General features: G+C 36.1%; 1 protein-coding gene across 2 annotated transcripts in view; it reads left to right on the top strand.

The window, feature by feature from the left end:
• The window catches only part of ATG5 (autophagy related 5), a 155,727-nt gene that overhangs the window by 50,024 nt on the left and 92,902 nt on the right, over positions 1 to 12,801 (top strand). For both annotated transcript variants that reach the window (XM_090279714.1, XM_090279712.1), the window contains exon 6: positions 12,085 to 12,179. In XM_090279714.1, the coding sequence (XP_090135840.1) occupies positions 12,085 to 12,179 (95 nt within the window). The remainder of the gene's footprint in view (positions 1 to 12,084; positions 12,180 to 12,801) is intronic.

Here is a 12,801-nt window from a genome sequence, read left to right as displayed (position 1 = left end):
TGATTTTTATCTTCAAAGTGGCTTTCTACTTAAAAATTTCTTCCTACAGGGTCCATTTAGGATTTAGACTATTCTTGATTCCCTGGCTTTTTTGTTTGTTTGTTTGTTTTGTTTTGTTTTACACATAGTTTATTTCTATCATGAAAAGTAAATGAAAATATCTCAAAGTATTTTTAATTGGAGTTAATTTCCATAAAAGATTTAATCAACAAGATTTCACTTTGTTTCAGGTTACCATAAGCCACACTCAAAACTAAACTTCAAGATTCTGTGGCTGTTTTTCTATATCTTCTTGTTTTTGTTCCTATACATCTTAGGTTTTCTCATAGGTTTGTTAAAGGGAAAAGCTTTACATTAAGAAGTTTTCATCCCAATATTTTTATCTGTCAAATTAATGATGTTACACTCAAAGAATGTTATTATACACTCAAAAACAGACTGTGTAAGACTCAGATATTTTGAATTGTAAGTGAATAAGTTGAGAAATATGGGTAGAATAATTTCAAATTTTAATAATTTCTTTTTATTGTTAGAATTCCTGGAAATCCTGATTAAATTTTTGTGCCTTATAGAATACATTTTGTGTATCACTTATCACTAAGTAATATTTAGCTCAAAATAAACTCAAAGTGTAGTTTATAAAATATTCAGTGGGCCCTATTTTTTGAGGTATGTGTATAATTTTAAGAATCAACTTTGTTTTGGCAATGAATGAGTTGTTAAAATAACACCTCAATAATCGTAGTGGCTAAATTTTGAACTATGATATTTCAGTTTCACTCATCATTGTCCTTGTATTCCTTTTTTTAAAAATATACTTTATTGATTATGCTGTTACGGTTGTCCCAATTTCTTTTCCCTTTGTTCCCCTCCACCTAATGACCCCCCTCCAGTTGTTCCCCCCCCTTAGTCCATGCCCATTGGTTGTGCATATAGTTCTTCTCAACATCTTCCTATCTACTCTACTTCCTCCTACTATGCTTCTTAATTCCTGTACCAGCTCCTGCCTTTCCCCCCTTTCCCCTCCCAGCTGACCTCCCCCCATAATTTCCCCCATGCCTATAATTCTTTTCCTACTCTCGTTGCCTACTTAGTTTGCCTTTGTTTTGATTCCCTAGCTTCTGTTGTTGGTTGTTGTGATACAGTTTTCATTTTAATGTTCATAGTTTTGATCCTCTTTCTCCTAAACAAGTCCCTTTAACATCTCATATAACAGTGGTTTGGATCTAATGAACTCCTTCAGTTTTACTTTGTCCTGGAAGCACTTTCTCTGCCCTTCTATCCTGAATGACAGCTTCGCTGAATAGAGTAATCATGGTTGTAGGTTTTTGCTTTTCATTACTTTGAATATTTCTTGCCAGTCCCTTCTTGCCTGCAGAGTTTCTCTTGAGAAATCAGCTGATAATCTTATCGGGACCCCTTTGTACGTAATTCTCTTCTTCTCTTGCTGCTTTTAAGATTCTCTCTTTATCCTTAATTTTTGACATTTTGATTATAATGTATCTTGGTGGGGTTCTCCCTGGGTCCAGTTCTTTTTGGAGCTCTCTGTGCTTCCTGGACCTGTAAGTCTATGTCCTTCCCCAAGTTAGGCAAGTTCTGCTTCATTATTTTTTCACATACTTTTTCAATTTCTAGTTCTTCTTCTTAACCTTCTGGCAACCCGATGATTCAGATGTTGGCCCGCTTATAGCTGTCCCATAGGTTTCTGAGCCTTTCTTCATTTTCCTCACTTTTCATTCCTCTTTCTGCACTGGTTGACTGTTTGTTCCTTCCCTATGTTCTGACTTGTTGATTTGATCCCTGGTTTTCTTTCCCTCACCACTAGTTTTGTATGTGTTTTCATTCATTTCAGCAGGACCAGCCTTCATTCCTTCCCCGTCTTAGTTAAGATCTGATGTTGGGTCTGTAAGCATTCGTATAAAGCTCTGAACTGAGCCTCAGAAAGATTTCCTATCTGCTGATCCATTAGATTAGATATTTGCTGGCTGGTCAGCTGTATTACCAGGATCTCTATCATGATCTCTGCCATTCTGACAGTTTTGTGTTTACCTTTGCTTCCTGGGCGGGGCTAATTCACACCTCCTGCACTATAGGGGGTGGAGCTCCGTGCACTTGTCACTACCAGGCAACCCTTCTCACCACACTGTGGTGTTTTGTGTGGGGGCAGGGGTCCAAGATGGATTCCTGCCGTTACTCTCCGCTGAGAGACCGAGATCCTCCTCCTCCGTCCCCACGCCCTCCAGCCCTCACAGTTCAAGGCAATTGGGGTCTGCCTTCCCCAGCGTTGGAATTGCAAGCTGACAGGCTTGGTCTGTAGCTGGGAGTGCTCCCCAGGTGCTTCTCGCCTCCCCTTAAATATGGGTGTCTGTGTTTGCCGTCACTGCAGCTGCCACCACCAGCACAGCTTGACCTTTCCGCCCCGGCTTCGCCCCTCCTACCCGTTCTGAGGAGCACCGCTTCTTTATAACTTCATACGTTGGACTTCCATGTAGCTTTATTTTCTGGAACTTCTGGTTATTTCTGGTTTTCCTTCTCAGTTGTGGAGGGAGATGGAGCTTGTCAGTCTAGGCCTCCATCTTGGCCAGAAGTTTGTCCTTGTATTCTTTTAAGAGGTAGTTCCTAATTGAGTGTTATTTTCAGTTGGTTATCATAGTGCGTTTTCCCTGGTTCTCATTGAAAAATTATGACTTAGCCCTGGCTGGTGTGGCTCAGTGATTGAGCGCTGGCCTGTGAACCAAAGGGTTGCCAGTTTGATTCCCAGTCAGGGAACATGCCTGGGTTGCAGGCCAGCTCCCCATTTGGGGGCACACAAGAGGCAACCACACATTGATGTTTCTCTCCCTCTTTTCCCTCCCTTCCCCTCTCTCTAAAAATAAATAAAATCATTTTTTTAAAGAATCAAGAGTTTAAAAAAAAATGACTTAGTGAAGGTGTTGAAGCAAATATTATTTCTGCAGCAGTGACTGCTAACTGTTCAGTTTTGTCATGTATAATGCCAAAGAAGATGAAATTAGTTAAATTACTGTGGTCACTAAAACATTACTTTTTTTCCCACCTTTTAAGTTCCTCTAGCTGGGCCAGTAATCAAATTAACTGAGACAGGTTAACAGAAGTTTATTACATGAATGTACAATTAGGGATGCCATATAAAAATGAAACCCCCCCAAATGCATTGGTCAGTTGAGGTTTATATGCCACTATGGACAAAGGAGGAAAGGGGCAGGGGTCTGAGATTTCAAAGGAACAGGCGATTTACGGGTAGCCAAGGGAGAGCAGGACCATGGTGGCAGATGGATTCTTGCTGGGCAACCCAGAACCAATGGGACATGGGAGTGAGCATCTAGCAACTAGGCCACTGCCTGGAGCCTGCCTGTCTAATGGTATAAGGTGCTAAGTTGTTTTTCCTGCACCTGGCCTTGCCATCTGAATCTCTTGGGCAGGAAAGGAAAGGGAGTCAAAGGTTCTTTCTGAGTCTTGTTTCTTAATAACCAGTTTAAAATTAATATCCCAAAAGGCAAAGTTTGGGGATGGCAAAACTTGGGTTTCCCTCGCTATTATACCTAACACTACCATGAATTTTGAAGTATAAAACTGGAATTTTTGATAATATGAACACTCCATTCATTAATGGTTTCCCAGATTCTTGTTAATCATAGGTTATTGAATTGACTGAACTTGGAGCTTTACCAAGCAAGTAGTGTTTTTATTTATAGAAATGGAACTAAAAGTGTTCTGTGTTATGGTAGCATCCCTGGAGGTCTGCTGGCTCAATGACCTCAGGCACATCATCTACCTGCTTTGAATTGCAGTTTCCGCCTATATAAAACACTGTGAAAATCAATGTAAAACTCATACTGGGTTTTAAAAATGGCTAAATTCTGTTAGGTATGTTATTGTTAATGAAAATGATCTCTGAGGTCCTATTACAATCAGAATCCATGACTTTTTACTCTAGCATCACATCACTGTTGTTCTGTTTAGTAGCACTTGTTTACCAGCCTAACCTTTAACATGCTTTTTAGTGTCTGTCATTTAGTCACCTGCATTTGAGAACATGGGGGGCAGGTTGGGGAGGACTTCAACCATCAAGCACTACTAATTTCAAGATTTAGGACCAATTAGACCTGTTAAAACTTGGGATAATTTTATATATGTCAATTTGGTTTCCCCCGCTACATATTGAGTGAAGGAAAAAGCCTGCTGTGTATGTTTTATTTTATTTTATTTTTTAATTCTTTAGACCTCTCAGTACTCAATTCAGTATGTAATAGGAGCATAATGTTTGATAGATTTAACTGTGTGCAGATCCTATAAAGTAAAAACTTGTTTGAGCACACTTTTCCTTCTGTGAGCTGTTTTATTCTTTCTTTTTGCTTCCTTGCCCAGAATTAAACTGGGTATTCATAATATGAACTGTTCGCAAATTGGGAACTTTTTAAAAAGAGCTATTTTTCCTGTAGCCACCACAGACAGGTTAGATGGAGTTGAAATAGAACAGAATTTACCTGGAATTATATTACACTTATTAAATTTCTGTGATGTACCAGACATGGATACTTTTATGTACATTATCTCAGTGATTCCTCAGAATCAGATAAACATTATCAACTTTGAAAATGAGCTCACAGAGCTAGTAGGAGGTGGGATCAGGACTTGAACGTAGAACTCTGATTCAAAAGTGAGAGTATATTTTTTACATCTGCAGGTTGTTAACTCTGGCTACGTATTAGAATTTTCTTGGAGCTTCCCAAAACACAGTTGCCAGGGAATCTAAAATAATTGGTCTAGAGTAGGAACCTGACATTAGTATTTTTTTAAAGCTCTTCAAGGTGATCTAAGTGAGCGCCTAATGCTGAAAAATGTTGCATTACTTACTGCATTTCCAGTGACCACTGGTGCCTCCAGTCTTTTTAAAAGGATTTTATTTGTCAATGAATAATTATTAGTAGGATTTCTCATTTACATTTTCTCATCAGAAGTGTGAGTGATTTGTATTAGTAGAGACAATATCCTGTGCAGAAAACTGTAAAGACATAGTGAACGTAGTGGAATATCTATTTCTCTGTCAACCTTTCAAAAACTAGAATAGATTTTTGTTTTTGTCTTGTGACTTTGGAGTGCTCTCTGAGTGAGTGAAAATGAGCTTGACTATTCCTTACATTTGTTTCTGCCTGACTAAATTAAGGGAAGTGATAAGCTGTAATTTAGCTTAAGTGGAAAAACATTTTCTCAATTTACACTAGTAGTTTTGAATGGTAATAAATCAGACTATTGGTTATAAATCTATAGGTAATTTACACAGGAATACATTAGTTAATTAGTCTTGGCCTGCCAATGTCCTTCAGCTATGTAAATCTTTTTTTGGCAAACGTGATACTTTTTACAGATTGTCTTATAGAGTAAGTGAAGACTACAGTATAATTTAAAATAATCCTTTTTTTATTGTTAACATGAGCACATAGAATAAGCTGGGTTGTTTTTTGTTGTTTTACACTGTGAAATTTTTGAATTCTGAATCTCTTTTATGTTCTTACTAGCCCAATTTCAAAATAAAATTGAAATAAACTTTTCTTAATTGTTGGAATACAGTAATTGAATTCTGTCTACTTAAAAAATAAAGTCAGTTGTTGGATTGACTATTGGAATACATTAAAGATGTAACTTGCAGTAATGGTTTTTTCAGTGTTTTTATTTTTATTTTATTTTTTTGCATTTCATCACATACTAGTAATGAATGCATCTCCCAGATACATGCAACCTGCACTGTAATTTTTTATTTTTTTTACTGCATCCTCCGCAGGGTAAATGGCAGCAAACCCAGACAGTGTGGCTTCAGAGTGGCTTTTTCCACTATGCTGTGCGGTGCTACATTTGGGACTATTTCTTCTTTTCCCCATTTGCCTAAATCAGTCATTCATTTATTTGGTCATATAACACAAGTTCATTGAACATGTACATTGTGCCAGGAACTTAATAGGACTAAAAACAAATACCTTGTCCTCATGCAACTTATATTTTAATTTGGAGAGAGAAACAGTTAATAATTAAACAATACAGTAATTTTAAATAATTATAAGTATTTAGAAGAAAATAGAATAATGCTTTAGCTGGAATTATGAGGGAAATCTGAGGAGGTGACACTTTCGAAGACGAATGATGAGAAAGAAGCGGCTATGTGAAGATTAGAAAAGTAGGGACTTCAAGCTGCTAAAACTGTGATAGGGCAGTGAACTTGGTATTTTCTAGGGACAGAACAGAAAAACAGGGTGACTTGGAGCTTAGTAAGCAAGCAGATTGGTAGGCAGTGGGATCTGAAATGAACGTAGGAAACACTGCATTCCAAGAGGATGAGAGGCAGCTAAGAAGAACCTGCTTCCTGGCATGAAAATACTTTATTACTGACACTGGTTGCTTGTGTGAGATTTTGGACAGGGAACAATGTGCCCCAGTTGCGGGCAATAGGAGGTGCAGTAGATTGTTTTTTTAAATCATGATTTTAGTACTAAACTTTAAATAACCATATTGTTAAAGTACATCATAAAGCATTATTCCTTAGGACCCATTAGAAAAGTGTTTGGAAATATATTCATACAATATAATTCAATTAGTGTTTTAAAAACACATTCTGGATGCTGTGTAGCAGAGATACAAGTGGAAGGGCAGAGACCAATTAGGAGGCTGCGCAGTGGTTCAGTTGAGAGATGAAAGTTGTAGTAGTGAATGCAGAGAGAATTGATTGCACTCTAAATATATATATATTGATTACTCTCCTTGATGCCAGTTTTCCAGATTTACAGCACCACTTCTGTAGGGAAAAGGAGTAAATAAATGTTTTATTCTGAAACTGATAGTCCATGTCAAAATTTTCCTGGGGTGTAGGTTTAATTTCTCTTTTGAGTCACTCAAACAGCCAGTTCCCCAGGGGGCAGTCCTACTCCAAGATGAGTGTTTATGAACAGGATGTAGGGATTAGCCTTCTCCAGGATTGGCACTCCTCCCGGCCTTAATGCTGATTCTGCCTACTTCTGTTTTCATGATGAATTTTCAGGGGGCCTTGAAGCCTTTCAAGGCATCTTTGCTTTGGTTAGGGTCTCCTCAAAGATATATCTTCCTGTAACCTTAAACCTCAAACAGAAGGGCTTATAGAATATGTACGAGTGCAGTTCTGTAGAGCAGCATCTAAGCACCAGTGGATGTGCTGTCAGAGAGAATGCTTCTTGCCATGGTTCAGCCTCACCGTCCTATTAACATAAGGTTCTCTTCATTTGATTTGACTCAGAAGACAAGTGAGTGTCAAGATATAGGTCACCTTTTAAACGTACCTGCATTAGGCACCTGACCAGTACTTACTATTTCTTTTTTTCCTTCCTATTTTGCTTTTCAACGATATTTAGCATATTACATATGAAGAAACTAATCCAGATAGGCCTGTAGTTGGATATACTGCCTGTTACATATTTTGAAAGCTTCAGGTCAAAATCCTATGTATATTACACAACTACTTGCAGTGATTTGAATAATGTTGATAAATGCAAATTTTGTGAAGAGGGCGTTCCCTTCATTGTAATTTTCAACCATTTGCTTTTCTCTTAAAAGAAAAGCTTCAAGTTTGTTTTTTATGTGCTATCATGATCTGATACTTTTGGGGTGTTGTAAATCTGTTCTTTATGACATCACAGACTTTAAAAGCAGAAAGTGGATAGTGTTTGCATGTGGAGGCCATTTTACCCCTGATCTATAGTTTGAGGGTTTCAGCCAGTGACAAGACATTACTGAATGTGGCTAAGTAGCAGTTCTATACATGTCCTCTATGTCACCTATCCGTTATTTGGGGTGTGAGAATGTTAAAAATTCTTTTACCCTCAGTTCTTATCTCATAAAACTCAAGGGAAAGGATAGATACATCCTTTAAAATCGCCACTTTTTTCCTTCAGTTTTTTCCAGGTGAGGAATAAAGAATAACATGTAATCAATTTTATTTTTTTATATACTTCTTAGAGAGATCTTTGATTTAAATTTTTCTTCTGGATTTTTTTTAAAACTTCCAAGACCAGTATGAAAGCTTAATCAATAGAGAGTGAGAAAAATTTGGTGTCCACCAGAGTTTCAAAGAATTCCCTTTTTAATATCTTTTTATTTTAAATAATTAACTTTTTATAGGACAGTCCTTCAATTTTGTTATCCTTGATATGGTAGCCTTCCTAAATCAATGTCAAGTTTAAAAAATAGAAACCAACTCATTAGTCACATTATTAATAGCTCTGACAAGAAGTAGAAGTGTGTAAGCTCTCTTCTTCCATTTTTTGAATATGTTAAGTTGCTGATAGTTTTAATTTTCTCCTTCTTAGTTTTTTGTTTATTGTTTTAGAATTAGAACTAGATTAATTTGAAAGTTGTTGAAATTGATGTATATTTACCTACGTTTATAGGTAAAAAATGAACAACTAAAACCATCATGCTGCTTTTACTTGTCAGTACTGTTCTATGACTAATAAATAACCAATTTAAATTATTGACTAGGGGATAGAAGAGATACTAATGTTACAAAATCCAGTGTGAAAGACATTTGGTTATACATTCCAATTCAACACTGATTTTGTTTTAATTCCTTCTGTTTGTGTCTTTCTTGTTAATAACTTTGACTTATAAAAGATTATTCTTGGTTAGAGTATTTTTTTTTTGTACTTGTTGAGGAAATGCCTACTTTTATATGTAAGAACATAACATTTTTATAAGAAGATTAAAAGCTAATATTAATTAATACAGACTTTTTATTAAGTCTTTAGTCCTTTTAAACATAGTTGTATCAGACTGGATTCAGTCTAGAGATACAAACCACACAGAGAGTTAAACAGGGTAAGTTTTATATAATGATATATTAAACCCTGATAAAATAGTTACAAAAATATCACTGTATATGGTACCTTATGGCCAGGAGAGGGAGATCACATTTACAAAGAGCCCCTTTCCAAGGATGGGTTTAGAACTTGTTGGAGAAGGTCAAGTTCACTCCACTGGATTATTAGGAAAATTTACTATTTTGCCCTGATAAGAGTTGGTCTGTAGTCACTGGGCAATTGGGACAATGTGGACTGTAGGCCACCAGTACCAGGTGTCATGGGTGTTGAGAGCAAGTGGTAGCTCTGTGGGAAACCACAGGCAAGCCACTTCTCTGGGCCTCTATAGGAAATAAGGTTGCTGAAAAGGACAAGAGGCCTTCAGTATCCCTATACAGTCAGGAGCCCCTTATCCTGCATTGTCCTTTCAGCATCTTTATACTGAGAAAGCTTAATGTGCTTGTCACAATAGAGATGCTTAAAGAAATTGTGGCAGCACATATACTGAAGGGTGAATTTGAAGTTGAGTCGTTAAATTGATAATGTGCACAATAATGCTTTTTCCAGGTGTTTTTGTTTTTGTTTTTTTGCCACATAGGTATGTAAAAACTTTTACTAATAACCTTTCTGTACTTTTTATTGTATGTTTCTATTTGATTTTCTTCCCTGTTGACACTTTGAGTCAGGTAATTTTTGGTTGTTTGGAGATGTCCTATGCATTGTATGGTGTTTAGCAGCACCCCCAGATGATAGTAACACACACGTATGTAATTGCGACAACCAAAAATGTCTCCAGACCTACTGGAGAACAAAGTCTTATCTGGTTAAGAACCACTGCCTTAGTCCACGTTTTCTTTCTTTCTTCTTTTTTTTTTTTTTTGCCTGTTAGAAACAGTATAAATCTTTCATTTTATGAAGTTTTCCTTGTGATTTTTAACAAGTTTTATTTTAATAAAGAGAGTGTCTTATATAATTACAAAAATTTTATTTTTAGAAGAGACATTAGAAGCTATGCAGTCTAACACCTTGATTTCATCTGTAAGTGAATCAGGGTAGACTTTTCAGTTATTTGTTTCTGATCACCTAGCTATTTAGTTGCAGACCTAGGATTAGAACCCAGAACTTACAATGAAAAGTTTTATACATAATATTGTTATTCATTTTTTGACTCTAGAACATATATTATGCATTGTAGCCAGGTGCTAGAGATCATTAATGATGAGGCAGTGAGTAAGAAAGCATTGAAAGAATAATTGATTCATATATGAAAGAATTGTGGTCAGACAGGCTCTTCTTAATATTAAGATGCAGTTTTGTGGTTGCAACTGTTGAAACGGTTGTTGACTTTGAATCAGAAGACCAAGAGTCTGGTCTTGTTTCTGAATTAAATTCATAACAATCTGGACCTTAGTTGTCATTTGTGAAATTGTACTAAACAGTTGGATTCTAAATTCCCTGTCCTACCGGTTTTAGTGTATCAGCCTTTCCCCAGCTTGGAGTGGAGGATGAGTATAGAGAAGGCCTAGAGCCACAGTCTTCTACGACAGGGGTATAAAAAGAAACAATTAAACTTTATTTTATATGATTTTGATGGCCTAAGGAGAATGGATAGATTGCCAGGTAATTGGATTTAGGCAGATCTAGTATTGTAGTAGCAAATGTGCTTTAATACCAAATTGATCTGAAATTCTGGAGCTGTTCTATGCTTTACAGAGATTTGATTCTGAGAAAAAAATAATTTATTTTAAGGTAGAATTCTGGGTGAGTTAAGGAGTTATAAAACAATGCACAGAATGGGGAAAAATATTTGCTTATCTTTTATCAGATAAAGGATTTATATCCAGAATACATAAGGAACTCTTATACACTAATAAAAAGGGGGAGGGGCAGAAGACTTGATAGACAGTGCTCCCAGAAGATATATAAATGACCAGTAATAAAATGACAAGATGCTCAGTATAATTAATCCTTGGGAAATGAAATCAAAACCCTAACGAGATAACCACGTCACACCCACTAGGGATGACTATAATAGAAAAGATGGACAATAACAGGTGTTGGCATGGATGTGGACAAATTGGAACCTTTATTCATTTCTGATAGGAATGTAAATTGGTGCTGCTTCTTTGAAAAACACTTTGGCAATTCCCCAAGACATAATTACCATATGGCAGTTAAACAGTTACCATATAACTCAACTATTCCACTCCTAGGTATATATACAAAATGTGCATCCACACAAGAACTTATACATGAATGTTCATAGTAACAAGTGGAAACAACCCAAGTGTTCCATGAACTGATGAATGGGTAAACAAAATGTGATATCTCCATGCAATTAAATACTATTTGGCCATAAAAACTAATCAAGTTCTGATACATGCTACAGCATGACTGAAACTTGAAAATGTAGTCTGAAAAAGAGAGAGAGAACAGATGCAAAAGGCCACATATTGTATGATTCTATTTATATGACATTTCTGGAATAGGGTTGAGATTAGTGATTTCCAGGGGGTGGAGGAGGGGGAAAGGAAGTAACTATTAATGGGTACAGATTTCGGGTACAGATTTCATTTGAGGATGATTCAAATATTCTGAAATTAGGTGTTGGCAGTGGTTGCTCAACTCTGAATACACTTAAAAAGCATCCAGTTGTTCATTTTAAAAGGATGAATTTTATGGTATGTGAAGTGGGTTTTTAAAAAAATTAAACCTGAAAAAATTTTTAAAAGGTGTTTAAGCAGTCAGTTGATATTTGTTCACATTTCTTTCAAAGCATTTCCTGTAATTTTATCTGGGGTGTTTTTTGTTTCTTTTGTTTTTTGCTATTTAATATTTACTGTGTTTGTTACTTTACTTTGTTTCTTTAAGCAAATTCTGGTTAAAATTTAGGGCACTTGAAACTGTTTCCTTTATAGTTTAGACAGTAGGAGTAGAATAAAGGAAATCAAGACATTCATCCCTGTCTGGTGTTTTTTGCCTTGATAACACATGTAGTCATAATCTGTTTAGGTTTTCTCTTATGAGAAAAAAATGTCTGTGAATTATCTAGGAAGAAGAAGCAATAATGTAAAATTAATTTTTTTCTTGCTTTATATTTAGTTAAAGAAGCATAAGTTTAAGAAAAAAAACAGCATACAAGTGTTGCCCTTTCAAGAACTTCTGAGAGGTAGAAGTTTAACAGTTTTCATCTCTTCATGTGAAGTATTAAATTAAAATGTTCATTATTAATAATTTATCATTACAGACAGATTTGACCAGTTTTGGGCCATCAATCGGAAACTCATGGAATATCCTGCAGAAGAAAGTGGATTTCGTTACATCCCTTTTAGAATATATCAGGTAGGAAGTTACATTTTTTAACAGTAACAACTTATGAAAGCCTCAGACATCATCCTTCCTGAAGCACTCTAGTCCAAAGCTCTTTGTTTGCATAGTAACTGAATAGTATTTCTTATGCTTTCCAGATTTCTTTGTTTTGGTGGCAATCAAATGAGAGACTGCACTGAAATCTTTGTCTCATATGCAGTTCATCCTCATTATTCACAATCTGTATTTGCATATTTGCCTGCTTGCTAAAATTCATTTATAACCCCGAAGTCAGTACTCAACAGCGTTATCATGGACATGTGCAGAGGGGACGAAAAATTTGGTTTGCCCAAGGCACACAATCTCAGCTTTGCTGTTCCCTTGTTTCTTCTCTCGTACTGTGAACAAGTGACTTTTCTCAGTCTACATAGTGCTACATTTTTCACATTTTTTTGCTTTTTGTTGGCGATTTTGATACTAAAAATAGTTCCCTAGCATAGTGCTTTAGTGCTGTCTTTACACAGAAATACACATAAAACAAAGCTATATATATTGATCACTTGAAGAACATGTGACCAGAGGTTTACAGTAACTCAACCTTGTTTTTCCCCTAGGAGCAGTGGTTCAGTATTGCTAATTCAGTGTTTATAGTGAC

Source organism: Furipterus horrens, unplaced genomic scaffold (genome assembly GCF_987537825.1).
Source record: "Furipterus horrens unplaced genomic scaffold, mFurHor1.1.pri manual_scaffold_6, whole genome shotgun sequence".
In the NCBI taxonomy this organism is placed as follows: domain Eukaryota; kingdom Metazoa; phylum Chordata; class Mammalia; order Chiroptera; family Furipteridae; genus Furipterus; species Furipterus horrens.
Note: the sequence above shows the minus strand (reverse complement) of the source record. Positions and strands in the feature narration are given on the sequence as shown.